The sequence below is a fragment of the Ipomoea nil genome, unplaced genomic scaffold (assembly GCF_001879475.1).
Source record: "Ipomoea nil cultivar Tokyo-kokei standard unplaced genomic scaffold, Asagao_1.1 scaffold1421, whole genome shotgun sequence".
Classification (NCBI taxonomy): Eukaryota; Viridiplantae; Streptophyta; class Magnoliopsida; order Solanales; family Convolvulaceae; genus Ipomoea; species Ipomoea nil.
In genome coordinates this window covers 5,480,247-5,503,630 of record NW_017617849.1, presented here as the reverse complement: position 1 = coordinate 5,503,630, position 23,384 = coordinate 5,480,247, and the positions used below count along the sequence as shown (strand labels likewise).

Sequence of the window (23,384 nt, the reverse complement as noted above, 5' to 3'; positions counted from 1 at the left end):
CTTCTAAGGCACACATTTTTAATGGACTTCCAAATGAGATTTCTTTGGGCTGAGAGAACAAAAACAAATGAGGGAAGCGGTTGTAGAAAGCCCATTAACGCGCGTAATCGGCTTTTGCTGTCACTGCAACAGTGACGACGTCTAGATGCAGGGAGAGATAGGAAAGCCAGAAGGTGATACACTGATACTGATACTCGATCCTTGCACAGAAGATCAATTTGGTGAAGTGTTCTTTTAATACTTTCTTCTTTTCGTTGTTAGCTGTTGGTGGGTTGGGGCGAGGGGGTGATTAGAGCTTTTGTGTTGAAGATGGGGTTCGAAGTGATTAGAATTTGAATGGAGGATTTTTCTTATTGATTTACATTTGAAAATTTGAATCTCTTCATGTGTTTTATGAGTTTTATTCTTGATTGCAATGCTCCTTGTCTTTGGCAGCCATGGTTGAGTACTTGAATTGATGGATCCCCAGGCAGAATAGATTGAAATGGTGATTGCTGAACCTGAAAGGTACCTTCTTGGCTCCTTTCATATTTTACTTTTACTTATTCTGTGTCTATTGATCAGTTATTGGTTGGTGTTTCTATTAGTAACAATTCCATAGATCTTTCCGTTTTGAGTTTCCCTTAGAGGCTTAGACTGAAGGAAATAACTGAATTCAATATACATAAATATCTAATTGGTTGGTGAAAGATAGAATAATGATAAAATGAAAATGAAAAGGAGAAAAAACTAGAGAAGTATGCACAAGAAATACTTTTTTCCAGTCATAAATTCAATTATTTCTGTAAGACATCTTCTTTTTACAGTAGCAAATATGTATTTTTACATTTTATTCCTGCCATTTTCTCCATTGAGTTTGTGAATTTTCGTGTTAGTCCGTTTTACCTGTTCCGTATTTGGATTTATTTTCTTGACTTTTCCTCTCTTTGGGGAAAAATTGCCATTTTCATTTTTGTCTACTATGTTCAAAATCCCTTTCTTTGTTTTTGGAATTTTACTTTTGCACACGAAAGTCTTGCTAGCATAGTTGCAGCAAAGGGCCTAATAATTGATAAAGAATCTGTTCCGATGATGATGATGATGGCATTGCTGATTTCAAATCTATAGCTTCGATGCTAAAATTTTTAGAGAAGTAAAAAATTTCTGTGTCTATTCCGAAAATTGGTATGTGCCTGCAGAGCCGCAGAGGCACAATTTGACAGATGTGCCCAATTGGTAATGCTTATGATTACTGAATATTATTATGAATTGTGGATAATTCATAACCTACGACAACTTATGGATTGGCTTTAATAAGCTGAAATGTGTTCTATAATATATCATCCATAGTCTTTGCCAAACATATCGAAAGTTGATTATTTAATCTGTAATCCAATAAGTTTTACCAAACAGGCGGTAAGGGGAACAAACATGCATGCAGTATATTGTACTCAATCTTTCCTTTTGTTTTCATGGCATACTTACGTGTAGCTTTACATTTACCATTCAGTGAAATAAAATTCCACATGTCTTTGTATTGCTTTTAGGAAGCTTGTTACTGTGAGATTTTTTATGAGGTGAGTCCCAATCTCTGCAATAGCATCTCAGCTTGTGGCTAATCGGTAATGTGGTAAGCATTTATAGCTCTCCATGATCTGTGATTATTGTGTCAACTAAGAGATACTAATTCACTCTTTCAATCGCTTCCATACAAATCTTTTGCTTATATTAGTAGTCCGAAGGGATCTCTATTCCCTTCCACCCCCTCCCCCACTCAAAGGAAATTGAAAAGAAAAAAACAGAAACATACAAAAATCTTCTGTTTTCAAAGTTTGCCTTGCTGTTGTACATGCAATCAGAACTTTCTTCCTTGGTGGATGGAATATAGTCCCAAAGGCCATGAACTTCCAAAAATGGAAGGCGTCTGTACGGTTCTGCTTGATGTGAACCCCAAGGGCCCCCCATATCCCGGCTCGACAGAACATTTAGAATGTTGTAAACAATGGCTCAGCAGACAGAGTCAAATATCAGTGCGTACACGGGATCTGCTCACTTTGGGCATTTAGTTTGAGCAGTTCTGAGCAGACGAAATAGGAAGATGCTGAGTAGGAAGCGTGTGCACACCAAAGTTTTAACCTTTTGTGCCATTGATAAGCCTGCAAAACAAGGTTTGATATGGTTGTTAAGTGTTTTTGTCCCACCACAGGAACAGGATACAGTCAAAACTAGACAACGCTTGCCAGTCAAAAGGAACTGACGCGCAGTTGTAGTTGTGGAACAGTTCCAATTGCCTTAAACAACCACTTCATTGTCACTGAGGTTGTTAAACTAAAAGCTTCTAGCAAAAAGATTATTTTACTCCAATCCTGAGAATTTCTATTTTTCTTTGAATTGGTCAACCAGTTGAGTTATATCTCGTGAGCTCTTTGCATTTATAGCAATATGGTTGTATTTTAGCTACCCTCCAGGCCTCTATCGCCAACATCCCTCTCACAACTCGGGAGCCTGTCACACAACTCCATATAAACTTGATAACCAATTGAAAAAAAAAAAATGAAATTGATAAAAGTTCAAACTTTTTAAGAAACTTCCACAACACACAATGTCTTGTGTTTATGTGGATTGTACTTTTCAATTGATTTGTTAAAAATTCTACAGGGGGATTGGGGTTAGAAAATGTATGTAAACGTTTATATAGTATTACCCATTTTAGGTTTCAAATTAAGAAAAAAAAAAAAAGTATTACCCATTTTATGGGATTAGGTGACCTAGAAAAATGTGCTAAATTGCAATTTAATATGTTATAGGAGTGGAAATGTGGTAGGTAAAGTTTTGGTGATTGACCATAACAACAATTTGTACTACAAGGAAAAGTACAACAATTTGGGAGAAGGAAAAGTAATACCTCAGACCACACGACAACATGAAATTATTCGGACTAATCAATCAATAATTTAATTAATTGATTAATAATAATTAAGGTCTATGCAATATGCATGCACCTTATAAGATTCAAAATTTTCTTCTAGTTCTAGCGAGTTGGTCGCTACGTGACCCCGTCATTTTAAGCCGAGTCAACACGTGGTGGGCCCTGCGGTTTTTTTTCAGCTTGCCTTCTTTTTAGGTTTCTCCAACATCAAACAAAATGATACGCAGTAAGAAATGTGAACGTTATGCTAATGCACATGTGAGGTCAACTATGACCTCATTATTTTATTTATTTGTTTATTCCAGTTTAAAACTTTATAATATCATATTGTCTTCTTAATGAAATTATACTTCTCAACCATCCTACTAGTAATTTAGGAAAAATAATATGGGGTATGTAGCAATTAGCTTATAACTGATAATTAATTGTGTTAGTTGATAGCATTAACAATATATAGAAAAATATTTGGTAAATTAGTCTTTTTTTTTAAATATTCATAATTCTTTACAAGGTAGTATCTGTTTTATACTTTCTTAAACAATGGTAAATTAGTTACTTCATATTGACTTTCAACGCTTTAAAGAAAATAAAAATATATTATTTTATTTATTGAGTTATTCTTCAATTCTCCGGTGATTTCAATGATTGAAATATCGAATGAACTTCTATTTCCAATTTTGACGATTTCTTCTAGAAGCATTTTACGGAATAATTTAATTTAATTTAATTTAATTTTATATTATGTTCTTTTGATTTTCTTAGCCTGCTTTCGCTGAACAAGCATGGAATGCTAACGTCCAAATTGGAAATGCTCAAAAAGAGGACCGTGTGTCCGCCACGATTCCCACTTAAATAACTAATCTTATTTTCTCTTTTTAAAATCCAATTTGATTAATAAATTTAATGTAAAACTCATCTGCTAAGATTGAGGTAGATATGATTTCAATTTCTTATTTCTTCTTCAATAATTTTCACCAAAATATAACCAACTTGGAATTGTTTCGACATGAACACATATAAAGTAACAATTTAGTGCACAGAATTGCTAAGGTGTATAGTATGAACACAAGAATACCGGCCTGCAAAAGATCAGAGAACATAAGGACACAGAATTTTAGTATAAAATTAGCCCTTAAACAGAATCTAATTGAGGAATTATTTGTTCGGCAAATAGTTTAGGGTTTTTTTTTTAGATACATCAGAGGTAGGCACTAAGATTAACAGCTAAGCAATAAATATAATGAGATAATACTATCTTTACGAAAAAATTTCGTTGAGTGAGTAGTTTAGACTTTAATATAATTTTTGGAGAAGAAAATTCATTTTTAACTTTCTACTCTCTGATATATTAATTAATAGATTGTTGGTGTCATGGATGATTCACTTTTTTTTTTTCTTCCTTAATTGATTTATTTATGAAAGATAAGTGATGAGAGTATTACTACTAAAATAAATATTTTAAGAATAATTTTATATAAATAACAAATATCTGTAATAATTTTGAGCTATTAAATATTTAAATAGTGAGTGAATGGAGGATTGAATTTGTATTCTTTGAATAATCTTTGATGTACTTTTCTTGTACGAGCAAAAGAAGCAGTACAGCTCAGCTAGATAAAATAATGTGGATATGAAAATTTCATAAGAAATCAGGCACTAATATAAGTCAATATCTCTTTACATTAAACATTTTTTTTTTTGTTTCTAAAATATTTTTAGCAAGACTATTAATTGTGATAATTCACCATCTAATATGTTTTAATCGGACAAATCCATGCCTATTAAGACTAATAATATGTAAATGAGCCATTGCGCTCTCATAGGATAGTCAAAGACTTTAAGTTTAGGAGTGAAGAATTGTGATGATTTACCATCTAATATGCACACAAGTTTATTGCACTATGAGTATGTATGTTGGTTTTACCACTAGGAGCACAATCAATCAGATTGCAAACAAGAATAATGCAAAGATTAATAATAAAGCTAAGTTACATGGATAAAGTTTGTAAACAATGACCAGGGAATAATGAATAATAAAGCTAAAGAATATTTTATTATTGCCTTTTTGAAGATGGTAAAATCAAACATCAAACCCTCCTTTCCCAAAGTATTTATACATGTCTATCCTACTAATAATTAAAGTAATAAATCTCTTTAATTATACTACACAAATCTAGGAAAGTAATCCTCGTCATTAAAACACTCATAATTAGGAGAGAAACCCGAAAGATAGATAACATTAACACCATAACCGCCAAACCAAACTCTTGCCCATCTACCTACTTTCTCCTTAAATCGACTGTGCACTTTGCAGTTGGCTCCGAGTTCGACCACCTAAGTCTAAGCACCGATCCAACTACTCTAACACTCATCAATGTCTATTAAGGACATCGATTGTACTAAATTTATTTAATTTGTTGTGATTTTTTCAATTCTATTGTATCCAAAAATATAAAAGTTATGTTATTATTAAAGAAATGCAACTTGTTTGACATATTTGCTTAGGCTTAGTTTGAAATCCTTACTTTATGCCAAGTTTAGAGAGTAAATAGTGGGGAAAGAGCTAAAAGCTAAGAAAGCTTGCGTATTGTGAATGCTTTGAATTTAAGAAGAAGAAATGGAAACATGGCAGCTTCTCCTCATCTTCCTTTTTTTCCCGGCTGCTTCATTTTCAGCCCTCCGCCATTTCCATTTGGACTTGGACCACTCTGTTTTTCATTTTTCAACATTATAAAATAAAATAAAAAATACAGAAAAAATTTAGAAGAAGCAGTCAACAACCCTTCACTCTGTTTCACCACCCACCCCCCATAACTTTCCTCCTCCTCTACTGGAAATCTATAAAAAGTCAAAAAAAGCTTTTTTTTCTCTTCATCAACCGGAGCTTTCATCCACCTTCTACTTCCGTTGAAGATCAGATCAGTTCAGTTCTGCTCTAGAACCATTATTCCGGTGTTCTTTATATTCATCTTCTCCGGTTATCTTCTTGAAGGCGTTGGCTATTTACCCGTCGGCGTTGCAATCAGAAGAGATAGTTTGTGATCGATCGAGATTTGAAATGGGTAAAGTTGTGGCGGTTTTGTTCTTGTTTTTGAGTTTGGTGGCTTCGTCTTACGCTCAGAATTGTTCGAGTTTCGCTTTCTCCGGCAACAGACTATTTGCTGCCTGCAACAATCTGCCGGTGCTTAATTCCGTTCTCCACTGGACCTACCACCCGTCCAACCACACCGCCGATATCGCCTACCGCCACGGCGGGGTCACCGCCTCCAACTGGGTGGCATGGGGGCTGAACGTCGGCGGATCCGGGATGCGAGGAACGCAGTGTCTGGTGGCTTTTCGAAACTCCAGTGGCAGTATCCACGCCTACACCTCCCCCATCCCCAACAGCTACGTAACTCAGCTTCAAGAGGGCCCTCTCAGCTTCGGGGTGTCCAATATCTCGGCGGAGTTTAACGGCGGCCAGATCATCATTTTCGCCACTCTCGCGCTCCCCGCCGGTCGCACTAGCTTCAACCAGGCCTGGCAAGACGGCTCCCTCTCCGGCACCACCCCTCAAGCCCACGCTCAGACCGGAAACAACATGATCTCCACCGGAACGGTGGACTTCGCCACCGGCCAGACTTCCGCCGGAGGCGGAAGCGACTCCTTCAAATCTGTTCTGCGCAAGAGATACGTGAGTCACAATCCCATCAATTAAGCTTTAAATTTCTTCTTTCTTTCTTCCTTTCTTTCATTTCGATCTGAATTCACTAATTACTGATCGGAATTTTGGATTCTCGGCAGCGTCACGGAGTGCTAAACGCCGTTAGTTGGGGAGTATTGATGCCCATCGGCGCGATTATAGCTAGGTACTTGAAAGTGTCCAAGTCAGCCGACCCCGCCTGGTTCTATCTCCACGTGGCTTGCCAAACCTCCGCTTACGCCGTCGGTGTCGCCGGCTGGGGCACCGGCCTAAAGCTCGGCAGCGATTCCAAGGGCGTTACCCACGACACCCACCGGAACATCGGCATCACTCTCTTCGCCCTCGCCACACTCCAGGTACCAAAATTCACCAAACTTAATCATCCAATTCAAATTTAATTACCAATTTCACGAATTAACCAATATGATGTCGGAAATGGCAGGTTTTCGCGTTGCTCCTGAGGCCGAAGCCCGACCACAAGTTGAGATTCTACTGGAACATCTACCACCACGTTGTCGGATACACGGTCATCATCCTCAGCGTCATCAACGTGTACGAGGGATTCGACGTGTTGGACGGGCAGAAGAACTGGAAGAAAGCTTACACCGGCGTTATCATCTTCTTGGGCGCCGTCGCCGCCCTCTTGGAAGCCTTTACGTGGTTCATTGTCCTCAAGCGCCGGAGCGCCAACAAGCAACACCCTGCTCCCCACCACGCCGCCAACGGCAACGGCTATACCGTCTAGATAGCCGCCTCGCCGGCCTATACACTTCGATCTGTGACGCCCGCCCGGCCGCCATAGATGATTTTCACTGTGTTTTTTTTTTTGTATACATTTCATTTTTGGAGATTATTTATTATTCTTACCTTGCGACGTTAGGTTTTTTTTTTTTTTTTTTTTTTTTTTTTTTTTTTTTTGATTTCTTTTGAGTTAGTCCAATTATATTATTGATGTTTGTGTAATATGTTCCTCTTTCTTTTATATATACATACATTAGAACTTTTTACAAATTTCGTAATAATTATTATACATCATTTTTACATTTTGATTATTATTAAATTTTTTACATTTAATATATAGTGTATGATTATCAATTTTTTGTGCTTATGATCAATTACCACTATATTTCAACGTGTTATTTACATGCTGCATTAATTTAAATAACTCACATAACTTTTATTTCGATAATATTGGCAGGAAAATTAATTAAGATGACCAGTCATACACTAACCTCCATACATTATTCATAGTCATTGATTTGGTAGGTGGGTTTTATGACTTTTTATTGCTAATTTTTGTCACAAGCTTCGTTTTTCTTTGAATTGATGTCTTGTGAATGACTATTGATATAAGTTAATTTATTTAGAGAAATATTCATTTCTTTGAGGTATAAAAATTAGAGGAAATTGTTATTTGAAAAGGTTAACGAGAAATGTCATTTGTTTTACAAATAAATTTCGATATAACTTGTTTAGTTAAATGTTTTAAATTTTACGTACTTTTTGACATATTATTTTTAATTAGTAATTGGCGGTAACATACTTACCTGGTATTTTTGTAAGTAAACAAAATTGTATTGCTTCAAAGTTTGAGTACAGGTTTAGCGTGTTTTTTGTTGTTACATGGGTTCAGATTTTATATTATACAATAACTACAAAACATAACAATTAGTATAATGGCCTCCTAATAACTAAGGTGCTCTTATTTATAAGTGCGTTGGTCCTCCATAACTCCTGCTCTTTGATAAAGCAATGCTCTATACTTTAACCGTTATTATTTGATTGTTTAATTGTTTTGACTGCTCCAGGTTAGATTAAGAGTGCTTTGCGTCAGGTCTAGTGACTTATCTAATTACTAGTTTTTTACGCGCATTGCGCGATTGGGATAATGCCCAATGTTTTTTTTTTTGAATAAGTACTTTAAAGTATATTAAGGCAAGATTATATTGAAATTGTTCATGCATAGATAATTGAAGGTTGAATTTGCGTATTTAGATAGGTAATTCTTCTCCCAAAGGTTGAGTCCCCAACCCCAAGGGCCCCCCACACTCCGACCCGACAGAGCATTGTGGGAAGTTGTAAATCACGGTGACTCAATGGTTCAGCAGACAGGGCCAAATGCTGGTACGCACAAGGAATCTGCCCACTTTGGACATAATTTCCGCATTGCCGGCGCCGAGGTTCAAACCTTGGTCTTTTCTCCCAAATACTACCTACTAAACCATTGAGCTAAGCCCGTCCGGGTTAAATAGGTAATTCTAAGTTTACAAATGCAAGATAATATAGTCAATATTGATTATAATTGTCAATAAAATAATTGTATAGGTATAGTTGAAACCAAATACAGGACATAAGGGAGAACAAATAAAAATTAGGGCATAAAATATGAAATATATACTAATATTGTTTGAGGAGATTCCGACATTAGGATTTGTGGTTAAGTTCTATTAAGACTTTAATATTAGAATTAAACTAACCGTGAATTAACGGAAAAGTTAAATGGATAATCATATAATTAAGGATAAATTAGAAAATCTTAAAAGAAAAAAAATTAAAACCTGAACAATATGAACCATTCATTTGATTTAATAATTTTGGCGGTCATTTTTTCTACCCAATGTTAATAATTAAATAAATTCGCTGGTCAAATCCGCTTGTATAATCCGCTAACGTTAATCGCTAACTGCTGATTGTCAAACAAGAACATTGCGGGGTAGTTCTCACTTCAATTTGTTTTGTAATTTGAATACTCTCTTTGTCACAAAATCTCTCAAGTAGTTAATATGGTTGGCTTTATTAATTATATTTTTTTAATTTTTTCATGGTATTAATAAAATACTTGGTAAATAAATATATAGCATTATTTTATGTTATAACTTTGATATTTAATTAGAAAAATAGTGCACAAAAAAAGATAATAGATAATGTAGTGGATATAATCAATTGATGAATTTGAATGTAAAAATTTTTACATTTGAGAAAAATAAAGACAATATAACTAATGAAAATATTTCTTTTAATTAATTTATTGATAATTAATAATTTGTTTTTCACTGAATAAAGACATTGTAAGGACAATGTAGCGAATATAATCAATTAATAAATTTGAATATAAAGAATTTTTATATTGAAGAAAAATAAAGACAATATAACTAATAAAATTATTTATCTTATTTTTTGTTCTGAAACACAAAGAACCAATAACGCCTCCACTGAGGCTCGAACTCATAATCTTCCAAATGAAAGTCCAACCCGGGTACCATTAGACCACATAGTCCTGGTTATTTATCTTATTTAATTTATTGATAATGAATAATTTTTTTTTTTGAATAAAGACATTGTGAACACATAATTCTAAATTAAAGAAATGCATATGTATTATTTTTTGTTGTAACTACTAAATTATTATTTATATAATTTAATAAGAGTAAAATAGAGTACTAATTATGCCAACTTTGATTGGGATGAGGTTCGAACCTAAGACCTTTTTTTTTTTTTTATTGAAATCAATGAGTAAGTTAACGGTGAACTAACGACAATTCTTAAAATTTTAACTGAATTAGTAACGGTGTGTGGGTATTTTAGGAAATTTTAATGTAAAATTTAAATCTGATCAATCTTTTAATCAATCTGAGCCATTCATTTGATTAAAATCTGTGACCGCCATTTTTTCTACCCATTATAGGCCTAACTCTCTTGGGCTCTTATTAGTATAGTAGATTATAGGCCTAACTCTCTTGGGCTCTTATTAGTATAGTAGATAGTAGATTCCGTTAAACGTTAGTAACGTTGAAAAGATTATTCTGATTACCTTATTTGGTTCATACATTTTTATTTATAAGATCGTTTATGTCACCTCTATTTTATAACTCTTAGCTACTTATGAATGACTATTTCTTGCGTGTATAACAGGTGTTAAATGCACCTGGTTGGTTACCAGTTAACACGCTAAATTGCCCCCACATGGCCCGTCACTGTTGATCCATATGTTATTAACTACTATTGACTTTGACAAATTTATAATAGAAGAATTAATCATGACGAAAAATTATACTCCGTATTATATTACTTCGCGAAGCTAAAGACTTGAAAAGTGTTACAATGTAAAATAAATATGTATTTTGGTAGAAGTTTGATTATTTTTTAAGTAAATTGTTTGCCTATAGTATATAAAATGTCGCTATCTATATATGAAGTGTTTCAGATTTTTGTCCAACTAATGAAGAAGTTGGGGTGGCAGAGTATTGCTGGGATACAATAAAACCCAATGCACCTACTATTTATGATTTTACCCATTTCAGTAGGGATGGCAACGGGGCGGGGCGGGGGCGGGGAATGGGGTCCCCGTCCCCGTCCCCGAAATGTCCCCCCATTCCCCGTCTCCGCCCCGTTCCCCGGCGGGGATGGGGAATTATTCCCCATCCCCGTCCCCGCGGGGATTTTTCGGGGACGGGGAATCCCCGCCCCGTTTTGATTCATGCTTACTTTTTTTTTTTTTTTTTTTTTTTTTTTTTTTAAAACACACATAATATAATATGCATTCTTAACAAAACTAGAGAAACACAATTTTGTTAAGAAAAAATCTTAAATCGCAAAGATGAAAAAAAAAAATCATCTACTAATACCATGAGAATATGCAGAGATAGAGAATGAAGAATATAATACATTGATGTTCAATAATAATTTAAACAAATAAACATAGCCTATTTATACAAGATATATATACGGTATTACGGTAACAATGAACATAAAATGTATGTACCTAAACTAGAATACTAATTACATGGAAATTCAAGAATATGATTAAATATATACAAGAGAGATATTAATTTATATATAATATTAATATTATTAGTCAGGGATTCGGGGACGGGGCGGGGATCGGGGATCGGGGTCGGGGCCGGGGCGGGAAATGCCCTCCCCGTCCCCGGCGGGGATTGGAAAATTCCCCCATCCCCGCCCCCGTTCCCCGAACCCATCCCCGTCGGGGCGGGGAACGGTTTTCCCCATCGGGGGCGGGTTCAATTGCCATCCCTACATTTCAGTCATCAACTATAATAAATTTTTTCGTTTTCAAAAATTATAATGATTTTTTTTTTCGATTTAGTTATTGATTCTAACTGTCTGCAGAAGCAAATGACTCAATTAAGTAAAATCATCAAAATTCATGATACAATTAAGTACAAAAAGTCATTTAAAATTAAATTGAGAAAAAAATATTATAGTCAATGATTAAATTAGGTATTAACTCGATTACATTAGATCATTAACAGATTATACCATGGATCAGGAGGGTCTACCTTGCATCGTGGACAACTAATTTGTACATGTAAACAAATTGAAGGCACATCACATGATAATTATATACACATAACTTAACAACTACAAACACATAAATTGTTAACAGTAGGTATAAAATATGTTAACTACAGACGCATAACATGTTAACTAATATTTTATGTGTCTACAACATACTCTGTACCTGATTATCATGTTATTTGGTACCATATTATGTGCCTTTAGCCAAATACCTTGTGATCAAGCGGCATAACTTGGCCCCTTAAATGAGAGGTCTCAGGTTGTTCTTTGAATTGTGCCGCTAATAGAAGATTAGGAACATAAAAGGGAAGCGATCTCCAATTCATCAAACAGAATTATCGTCTAAAGGAGTTAACTGTAAAGTTTAAACTGAACCTCAATGTTCTACCAATTGCTATATTTGCTTTGATGTGCAGTGTATACCGACTTCCCTTCTCTGCTTTTTAGTTGTTACTGTAATACTATCAATGATTTAATGGCAAGATGTTCTCTGTTTCCAAATGTCAAAGATGGTAATTTTTTTCCTGAAGATCCTTGCTTGCACGCCAGCTGCAACTCAATTATATAGACAGATGGTGAGATTTGCTGAGGTTCAATCAGGTATTAAATTTGTGGTTGAGATGTTTATTTCTCAGATTTGTTATCATCTCAGTTTGACTTCTGTTTGGTTAGCTTAATATGTGTAACTCCTTGTTGAGCATATAATGGAGCACATGCTTCAATTTAGTATCGGAGCCAGATCGAAAGTCATGGGTTCAAATCTCGTAAATGGAGCACATGCTTCAATTCTCCTTCGAATCGAGACTCGAAGCAAAAAGTTAAATATAGTGCAACATATATTTGTATATAGAGGCACAAGATAGCCATTCCCTTCATGTTGTATGCATGAATCATGATGAGTTTATTGAGTGGTGAAGTATGTATTGTATATGCAACAATGAAGCGACCTGAATAATACAATACAATTCTCACCAAATGGAAGGACCAGTATATTGTATATGACAGAAAAAATGGGGAACAAGTGAACCAATCTGAATGGGGTATATCCTCTTACAAAAGCATAAATTAATTTAATTCAATGTGTGACAAAAGTTTACAGGAAGAAGGCAGCAGATCCACCCACGATTGCCAAGATCAGATTGAGAGGACTCGAGCTCATAATCTTGTGGGAAGACGATGGAGGTGAAGAAGTTGGAGACGTTGAGTCGCCACTGATGCCTTTGTCAGAAGCTGGAGCATCTGCAGCCGGGGCAATGTCTGGAGATGGTGCGGGTGCAGGGGTGGGGGGGATATCTGTCCCGAAGATGGCTTCGGGGAGGAGAACTTTGTCGACCTGATAAATGGCAACGGGGTAAGTTGCATGAACTGCACTGCTAATTTTGGTACTGGTCCATCCCGAGTTCAGGTGCACAGTCCCAGACACATCAGTGAAATTCAGGGCACTAAGTTGCCCACCGGCAAAGGTACTGATCGGACCAACTTGGCTGAGGTTTCTTAAGTCGGAGAGCGAGTAGTAATGTGGCAATGCGTGGTAAAGGAACACAGATTTGAGCTGGTCAGCGGTGAGATTCGAGAGTGCCTGCTTCGTTTTCTTGGAGAAGGCATCGTCTTTGGGCACGAAGAGAGTAAGCCCTTCTTTAGTATCGTTGGCTTGGTTTTGGAAAGTTTCCACAACTTTGGTGGTCTCAATGTAGTTAAGGAAAGTGTGGAAAGGTCCAGCAACAGATAGCAAATCTGTTAGGTTCACAAAGTCTGGGGCCGGGGCTGGTGCCGGAGACAGAGAAATGCTTTGGGCATTCACTGCCGGCATCGAGCAAGAAAAGATCATCAGACTAGCAATCACAAACACAAAAGTGTAATCCATCTTACAGGTATGATAATGTGCTTCTCTCTCTCTCCCTGGAATAAACACTAGAGACTAGAGTCCCTGCATTTGCAAGATCCTAATTAAATGAAATCACAAACATCATAGGCAACACATAGATCCAAAGACAGTTCAACTAGAATCATACTACTTCTGCTAAAGTTACATTAACTAGAAATATACTACTTATAATTGAAGCATGTGCTCCATCTCAACTAAAAGCGACCCCTCACGTGTGAGGTGGGTTCCAAGCAACACGTGGACCATAGTCGCTTATGGATGGCGATGAGATTCAAACCATGACCTTTGGTCTGGCTCTGATACCAAATTGAAGCAGTTGGATTGCACGGCTATAAAGTCACATTCTTTAGCCCCCAGATATATGTAAGATCTCAACATTTGGACATCAATTCCATCCAGAAGAAGGATAATAAGAAGCCACTAATGAAAAGATCAGACACCCTTTAACAGACAAGCACATAAGATAAGCATTCATGATTCAGTTCAGTAAGAAAGAATATTAAAAGAACAATAAAAAAAATTACTAAAACCCAGCATCTCAAAAAGAATGTCACTTTTCGTGAACAAGGAAAGTACATACAGACATGCTGGGAAGTGGGATTTGGGAATTGGGATATCAGATTCAGATTAGTACTGTATTTCTTTTTTAAAGTTGTAATCTTTAGCCGACAGAAGCTGTAGATCTCAGCATTCTGCCGTAAGTTCCAAGAAAAGGACACAATCAGAAACAAAACAGATTCAGGTACCCTTTTAGATGCAAGCACAAGAAAACCAGAATTCAGAGCTACATTACAAACACACACACACAATGTAGATAGATTATAGATATAGCAGTTAATTCAACATAACAGAAGCAGATCTGGGGTCCAAATCTACACAAACAAAACTAGAAGATTTGAAATGAAAAGAGGGTGGTCTGTAACTAGAGAGAGAGAGAGAGCTAACCTGGGGAGAACTGAGCTGAGTTGAGCAACTCAGAGAGAGAGAGAGAGAGAGAGGGGAGAGGGGTTTGGAGGTGGAAGACAAAGGCTGAGGGGGAGAGTATTTATTTTGTTAAAAGGGAATACTGGGCATTACTATTGACCGTTGAGCTGAGTGCGACTGTTGTAGTGAAAATGATGGTGAAATTGGTGATATGATTATATTCAATTATAAAAAAATAACTTGGAATGAGGGAGTCTTTAAGGAAAAGTTTAGATGTGAGTTGGGGTTTCTCTGTCAGCTTGCTTGCTTCCAAATCCCAACCACTAAAGATTTCCTTTTTTTTTTCGTTTTAATTCTTTGTCTAATTTTATCATTTCTTTTTGTTTTCTTACTTCCTGTGTGTTTCTCATGATGTCCCTCAGGTTGCACTGCCCCATGTTACTCCTAATAATACAACATTCGATGTAACAATGGGGGACCGAACACGAAGGATTGCATAATGGAGAAGTGATGTGGCCTTGGATACCTACTGGTCAATTGCCAATGCACTGCTTCATTGGTAGATTGCCAGCTCATATGCTTGGCGAAATCTTCTCCTCGTGGTCGGTAGCCGTGGGAATAACATTACATGCGTTTTCATATTTTATTTTATTTTGAAGTGAGTTACAATTTTTATTCATTTCATTTCTTTTAAATATGTAAGAACAATTTCATTGGTGGCTTTATAGAGTTTTTTTTTTTTTTTTTTTTTTTTTTTTGGGAGGAGCACGAAAAGAGAACATGCATGTATTAGAGATGGCCAAAGTCTAGATCTAGGATAACACAAATTGGGACTAACCAAGGTAATTCAGGGTCACTCCCGTGCAAGACCTACCCCGAGTTGGTCCCATGCTAGGCCCGGGTTTTTTATTTTTATTTATTTAAAATAATTGTATTTTTTAAAAATGAGATTTAGATCTCATAGTAGTTAATGGTAAAAACTATATCTAATTGTTACGAAAAATTCTATTAGACTTGTGTTTGTGGTAAAAAAACGCAAGTCTCAATAGAATTTCTTAAATTAATATAAATATATATATATTTTTTTGTGTGTGTGTGAAACACAAGAAATGCAAGTCGTACTTGTGTTTCTCGTATTTAGCTAGGGTTCCTAGAATCTCTCCTAGGCTCTCTTTCCTCCACATTAGTTAGGGTCCCATAAGTTTGTTTTTTTTTTTTTTTTTTTAAATCACAAATGGGATTGCTCTTAGCATTTACCAAACAACTAGAAAGGAACCTATCTGACAATATGTGTCTGCCTACATGAACCTTTTAACCGGTATATATAGCATATGTTCATCCATTAGAAATAAAATCAACAGACTTGTTAAGTGGGATAACCCCAGCCAAGATGATTAAAGATACAAACTTGTAACTACAAGGTCATAAGTTTGAATCATATCGCAAAGCTTACCCCGTGTACACCCTCGAGTAGTGACTGCGGATTTTCTTCGTCACCCCAAAATAAACTTATTAAGTATTCACAAGAAACATTGCTAATAGCACTTGGAGTACAAGAAACATTATATGGGAGTATATGTAGAGTCAGTAGAAACATTCACAAAGAGTACAAAATGGGAGTATATGTAGCATTTTCCCAATTATAAACAATTGCTAATAAGCACTTGATACTATAGCAGTACTAATCAACATTTTATAATTTTTTTTAATAATATAATATTTGTATTATCCCACAAACATTGTTAATATGTTTTTTTTAAATAAAAAAAAAACGGAATTTAAATAGTTGTGCATATATCTTAATTAGTTAGCATATATTATACAATTTGTATTTGTATATCACATGCTTGGACTTATGAAGTTCAAATAAAATAAAAATGCATTTATTTATTTATTTATAGTTATAACCACTCCATAAGCTGGTTTCATACCAGAATTTCGCGGGTCTGATAGGCCCAACGGTTTTTTCTCCTCTCTTCTCTCTCATTCCCATCTCTCTTCAGACAGCAAATGAAGAGACGCTTCTGCAATCACATTCCTCATCGTCCCTACTCGCCATGACAATCTGATTCGTTCCAGAAGGTATGCTTAATTGCATGTGTTACTCTAACTTCTCTTCCATTTTTGGAATATTTTCGGTTTTAGAGATCGACATCTGTCTGTAATAGTAAGCTGCACCTATAGATACACTCGCACCACTACATTACAGAGGACTGTTCCTTGTTCCTAAGTAGGATGTGTTTGTATCCTGCTCTTTGATTCGTTTCTGGCAAAAAGTGCTCCTGGACTCATTACGCGGTTAATTAAAAGTTAAAATCCGATATATGAATGCTAAGCTTTGTGCTGCACTACCTTTTTTTTTTTATTATTTTTTTATTTTTTGATGCAATAATGTGATATCTCAATCTGCGCGCACTGTGTTTGTCCTTTTGTTTCCTCGATGCATATTTCATCTCTTAATCGTTGCAGGGGATTATTGATTGATTATTGCGTTTTAAAAAGCGAGAAGACACAAAAATGTCTAGCTATGAGGGTGTAATAGTTTCCGATCCTGTGCTTCAGAGCCAATTTACGCAAGTGGAGCTGCGTGGCCTCAAAGCCACTGTACGTCAACTGCACTTATACTTTCTTCTTCAAATTTTTTGTCATTTTTGGTGCTTAGTATTTCTTTATTCACCTACACAGTTGTCGTTATGTTCTCATCATGATCATCTTTTTTCCCCGGTTGGTGTTACTGTGCTTTATTTACATTTATGTGGATCTGTTGGTTATTTTCATTGGCATTGGTGCCACAGTATGCTTCTGCGAAGAGTCAGGCTGGGAAGCTCACTGTTGGATACTTGCCACCAGTTATGTGCAAATTGAAGGGCTTGGTTGGGGTATTCAATGAAGAACAAATTAAGACCATGTTGAGCGAGTCAATTCCTAATGCAAATGAAGAAATTGATTTTGAATCCTTTCTTCGGGTGAGTATGAGGTGTTGTTAAATTGTGTGTGTGTGTGTTTTTTTTTTTTTTTGCATATATATATTTACTCTTTTTCCCCCTTTAACAATTTCATGTATACTTAATACAATGTTTTCATTTCATCATGGTAATATAATTTACTGTGTTATGTTATAGGTAAATAGAGATTTGCTTGACAGTGTGCTACCATGTTATTTTCTTTTGGGCATCTGTTTGTTTTTTGCATTTACTATGCTCCACAGACCACATTCAGTTAATATATGATTCTACTGCTTACATTAAGCCTGATTCTTTCTGCACAGGCATATCACGGTCTACAATCAAAGGTCACGAAGAAACCGACTACCACTAGTTCAAAATTTAAAACCTCCACCTCTTTTCTCAAGTCCACCACAACAACACTCCGTCATTCAATTAGTGAATCAGAGAAGGCCTCTTATGTTGCGCACGTCAATAGATTTCTTCAAGCTGATAGTTTCCTGTCAAACTATCTGCCTATGGATCCAGCTACAAATGCACTGTTTGATGTTGCAAAGGATGGTGTTCTTCTGTGGTAAGGAGAAAGGACTTGTTCAATTATTTAATTAAGGTCTTATCATCCTTCAGCATCTTTTGATCCCTTTACTGATTTGGTTCTATGCAGTAAACTCATCAATGTTGCTGTCCCTAACACAATAGATGAACGAGCTATTAATACCAAGAAAGTTCTTAATCCTTGGGAAAGAAATGAAAACCATACGCTATGTCTAAATTCTGCGAAGGCTATTGGTTGCACCGTGGTTAACATTGGCACGCAGGATCTAGTTGAAGGAAGAGTATGTGAAGTCTAAGCTATTTGTCTAGATTCTGTTATAAATATAAACACTTCTAAAATTTCCCCCTTTTCTGGTTGTTTTTATTAGCCACATCTCATCCTTGGATTGATTTCTCAAATTATCAAGGTATATTACAACTTCACAATGTTTCTGTCATTAAACTACTGAAGTGAAGGCAGGTGTCAATTTGCTTAATTTTCTCCATTTTTCATTTTGTGTGAATCAGATTCAATTATTAGCTGATTTGAACCTGAAGAATACTCCTCAACTTGTGGAACTGGTGGAGGACAGTAAGGTAGCTAGAAGTTGATTGGTTTTTGTATGCCTTATACTATAAATAGTTGATAGTTTAATGTGTTGCATTTGTTCAATATGTGAATAATTATAATAAAATTTTCAGGATGTGGAGGAGCTCATGTCCTTGTCTCCAGAAAAAGTTTTGTTGAAATGGATGAACTTTCATCTGCAAAAAACAGGCTATCAGAAGCAGGTTACAAATTTTTCATCTGATTTGAAGGTGAGGTTTGCATGCTAACATCAGAGCTAAGTTTTGCACATTTCAGTATCACTTAGATTAGACTGATATTTTAATGAAGATAAACACCAGAACATCACATGACCATAAACCTCTCACATTCCCAACACAATTAAGAAAGATATACAGGCGGATCTTATTTGTAAAATTCAACATTCTTCATTAATTACATTTTCAAACTATGCTTTGGAAGTGTAGCAATTAATTTTCTAGGCAATACCAAAAGCTCTTTCACTTGCAGGATGGAGAGGCCTATGCTCGCCTGCTCAATGCTCTTGCACCTGAATTTGGTTCAACTGCAACACTTGAAACGAACGATCCTACTGAAAGAGCAAATTTGATTATCGAGCAAGCAGAGAAATTGGACTGCATAAAATATGTTACTCCAACTGACATCGTTGAGGGGTCAACAAATTTAAATCTTGCATTTGTTGCCCAAATATTCCAACACAGGTCAGAGATTTTAACTTGTTTAATCTTCCTTCATATAAGTTCTGGAACTATCTTGATCGTGATAAACCATGATAGTGCACAGGATTGCTATAAAGAATGTTCAGAAACAAACAATACACAAATATCAGTATAAATTAATTGTTTTTAGGAATAAGGATCACCACTCAAATGTACACCAAACTGCAATTGGGCCATCAAATAAAAAAAGAATGCAATTGGATCCTTCAACAACGCAAACTCATGCAATTCAACTCCAAATGATTTGTTTACCTAGAAACATGTTGATATGGTGGTTATAGAATTTAAAAATATTTTTAAAAATAATTTAAAAAAAAAAAAACAGACGAAGGGGCGGCTTCGTCTTGGGCCGTCTCCATGGCCGAGGAGACGGCCTGAGACGTTGCTTGCCCCGTCGTCTCCGCCGGAGATGAAGGGTTATTTATTTATTGTAACTAATTATTTTATTTAATTCAGTAACCGTCAGAATGTTTTCAGGTAAACAGGTCATTTCGGGTTGAATTGCATGAATTTGTGTTGTTCAGTGGTCCAATTGTATTTTTTTAAAAAAATTGATGGCCCAATTGCAATTTGGTGTACAGTTGAATGGCTATTTGAACCTTATTCCTTGTTTTTATTAACTAAATTAATGTATTGCAATGAATAAATCCTTTAAAATTTGACGTGTTATTACTTATTAATAACATTCTAGAAAAAAATGCTATCACATATAACAAGAAAAATTATGAATGAAGTGGTTAAAAAGCAAATACACACTTATAGAATGTCTTTACTTTATTTATAATATTTAATGTGTTACTTGCATTTTATTCGTGACATGTCCAACCACATTGGTGGTTAAAACTTAAAAGGATGAAAGCCAAGAAAAAGATAAAGGGAAAGCTTGAAGAATTGCATCAGAGTTTCTTCAATGCTGATGTTGATTCAGTCAACTTTCAATTACTGTATTTGAGAAGGGAACTTCACCTTTTCCCACATCCCTCATGATTTGCTAGTTACTGCATAAGTGGCATAGTAATGAAATTATGCCTTTAATCTGTTTCATTGGCATAATTCATTGCAGAAACATATGTTTTTTTTTCTTCTTTAGTCCTTTTAACATCAGATCACTTGGTTGTTAACATATATTTATATTGCCCTTGTTGTAGCCCTTTGGATCAAATATATTATGGCAAATCATGTTTCACCTAAGAAATGTCCTTTGCATTCTTCTAATAGCTGATATATGAGTTTTGTTACAGGAATGGCTTATCTACTAACAACACAAAGACGACGACTTTTGCTGAGATGATGACAGATGATACTGAAACTTCTAGGGACGAGAGATGCTTTCGGATGTGGATTAACAGCCTTGGAATTGAAACATATGTCAATAATTTATTTGAGGATGTTCGAACCGGGTAAGCTATAGTTTTATGAATTATGGATACTATTTGAACTTTGTAAATGCTACTAGGCTGTTATGTATTTATGCACAGATGGGTTCTCTTGGAAGTCCTTGACAAAGTATTCCCTGGATCAGTTAATTGGAAGCAAGCTACAAAACCTCCAATTAAACTGCCATTTCCTAAGGTTGAGAATTGCAACCAAGTTATAAGGATTGGAAAAGAAGTAAATTTGTCACTTGTGAATGTAGCTGGGAATGATATTGTCCAAGGAAACAAGAAGTTGATAGTAGGCAAGTGTACTTGATCTCCTACCTACCCCTTTCCCCATTCGGTCTAAAATAAATGATTAAATAGTTAATTTGTGGAAGTACTTAATTGTCTTCTTTTTCAGCTTATCTTTGGCAGCTGATGAGGTTTAACATGCTCCAACTATTGAAAAACTTGAGATCTCGTTCTCAAGGAAAGGAGATAACAGACAATGACATATTGAATTGGGCAAACAGCAAAGTGAAGAGTGCAGGCAGGAGCTCTCAAATGGAGAGCTTCAAGGATAAAAGTCTTTCAAATGGAGTTTTCTTTCTTGAACTTCTAAGTGCTGTGGAGCCAAGGGTGGTGAACTGGAGCCTTGTGACCAAGGGGGAAACAGGTAGGAATGTTGAGGTTATTTATATTAGATTTTGGTCCCCATCATCATATCAATCACAGGCCTCAACCCTGTAAAAGTGCAATGAGCATTTGCAGTAAATGATGATTGTTGGCAATTGCAGAGGAGGATCAGAAGGCCAATGCCAATTATATAATCAGTGTTGCCCGGAAGCTTGGATGCTCAATCTTTTTATTGCCAGAGGACATAATGGAGGTAAGTCATCATCATGTTGAAGAAGATTCCATTGAAGGCAGCTGAATTAGTTCCAAGTTGCTAGATTCTGAATGGACTACGTCATTTGGCACAGGTGAACCAGAAGATGATCCTCACTCTCACAGCAAGCGTCATGCTCTGGAGCTTGCAGAAAAAAACTGTTGTTGAAGTTGTGGCGGAGGAAAGCGAAGGAGAGGCTGAGTCTGAAAATCAATAGTTGTCTCCACACCACCAAATTTAAGATGAGGCAATAGAAAAGAAAAACTATACTCCGTAGTATATTCAATTCTCAAATTGGCAACTTAGTAGGGAGACGTCCTTATTCAACATCTCCAATAATGCTGTAAAATTTTGTACAAAAGTACATTTTTTTATCAACTCAATTTTTTGAAAAATAAAAGCTTCTTGTATCTCCGTTCGCATTAATGTTATCAACTCTAAATTACACATGTAGAACAACTCAACTGATTAATCAAGTCAAAATAAATTAATAGTTAAACTTGGCTAATAACCACCATTGTATAAATATAGAATGGTCAGAGTCCTCGGGATTGGGATGCAATCCTTTTAATTACATATGTATAGATACTTAGACAAAACTTGTCCATCATAATTGTGAATTTGTCTCAAGAGATGAAATCAAATTCAGTGGCAAAATATTATTAGATGGTGAGAAAAGAAATCAAGAAGAAATGCCTTATCAATAAAGGAGGAAGAAAGACAAAAATGTAAGATGGAAGAAATAAATACACAAATGTCACAAATACACTTTATTAGATCTTATCTTATTGTACAAAGTTAGATCTAATTAGATCTTATCTTATTGTACGTCTGTGTACTAAGTTTAAAGACTTTTTGTAACTTAATAGTTAAGTTTGAAGACTTTTCATGTAATAGTTATCTCTTAGGAATTGTAAAAATTTTGTAAGTTTCCTACCAGATTTTCTATATAAGGAACCTCTTTGTTGAATAAAAGCATAAGATAAGTTATTAGTAGTTACATAAACTTGTCCATCATAATTGTGAATTTGTCTCTGTCAAAAGAAAATTGATTTAACTCTATTAAGATCTTGTGGTCAAAAGTTAAATACGAACTTTGTACAAATTTATAGTGAATGCATGTCACTTTAGATATTAAAAAAAAAAAAAAAGTTTTAATTTCATTATCTAGGAAACAAGATACAATACTTGCAAGAAAAATTGTCCCATTTAGTAAAAAAGTAGGATTGGACAAAACGAATTCTTCAATTCAAACAAGGTTACTTATTGGTAAATGTTATGGTAGATTGTAATTTTAATATTTGTCCTACCCTTATACATGTCTTGTTTGTAATTAATTAATTAATTCTTTAAGTTCCCACTTATAAACTCGAGAGATACATATGAAAATCTTATAAAAAAATATTACACATCTTATGTGAATTTCACATTAACAATTAAAATTTTATAGTGTTTTAAGCAGCTTGGGGCTTGGCTCGAATCCGAATGGTTGTGCAGAATATAAAGCAGAATTTCCATAACCAAAAAGAGGTAAGAAACCATGAATGAAGTGGTGATTTTGCAAGCCACAGATTCTGCACTTCTCAACACAGCTCTGATACTGTTTCAGGAAATGATCATTTTTGCAAGCAA

The 23,384-nt window shown here is 35.4% G+C and overlaps 3 protein-coding genes and 1 long non-coding RNA gene across 4 annotated transcripts; 3 read left to right on the top strand and 1 right to left on the bottom strand.

The window, feature by feature from the left end:
• The first annotated feature begins 56 nt into the window (after positions 1-56).
• Positions 57-2,378, top strand: LOC109188326. Its single transcript, XR_002055384.1, has 4 exons — positions 57-221; positions 436-507; positions 1,527-1,609; positions 1,839-2,378. It is a non-coding gene; the product is annotated as an uncharacterized LOC109188326 (long non-coding RNA).
• A 3,303-nt stretch (positions 2,379-5,681) lies between these two features.
• LOC109188325 (cytochrome b561 and DOMON domain-containing protein At5g47530-like) lies at positions 5,682-7,336 on the top strand. Its single transcript, XM_019338953.1, has 3 exons — positions 5,682-6,581; positions 6,692-6,946; positions 7,033-7,336. Exons 1-3 carry the CDS (start codon positions 5,967-5,969, stop codon positions 7,333-7,335), a joined length of 1,173 nt encoding a protein of 390 aa, XP_019194498.1. The 5' UTR covers positions 5,682-5,966; the 3' UTR covers position 7,336.
• A 5,455-nt stretch (positions 7,337-12,791) lies between these two features.
• On the bottom strand, positions 12,792-14,859 carry LOC109188240 (fasciclin-like arabinogalactan protein 7). Its single transcript, XM_019338828.1, has 2 exons — positions 14,740-14,859; positions 12,792-13,836 (listed from the first exon to the last, which is right to left on the bottom strand). The coding sequence occupies exon 2, from the start codon at positions 13,771-13,773 to the stop codon at positions 13,003-13,005; it is 771 nt and encodes a 256-aa protein (XP_019194373.1). The 5' UTR covers positions 13,774-13,836; positions 14,740-14,859; the 3' UTR covers positions 12,792-13,002.
• A 1,811-nt stretch (positions 14,860-16,670) lies between these two features.
• Positions 16,671-22,159, top strand: LOC109188238 (fimbrin-5-like). Its single transcript, XM_019338826.1, has 14 exons — positions 16,671-16,800; positions 17,188-17,322; positions 17,514-17,684; positions 17,987-18,237; positions 18,328-18,499; positions 18,587-18,625; positions 18,726-18,794; positions 18,900-19,016; positions 19,276-19,487; positions 20,747-20,905; positions 20,984-21,183; positions 21,285-21,539; positions 21,661-21,752; positions 21,847-22,159. Exons 2-14 carry the CDS (start codon positions 17,236-17,238, stop codon positions 21,967-21,969), a joined length of 1,947 nt encoding a protein of 648 aa, XP_019194371.1. The 5' UTR covers positions 16,671-16,800; positions 17,188-17,235; the 3' UTR covers positions 21,970-22,159.
• Positions 22,160-23,384: the final 1,225 nt, after the last annotated feature.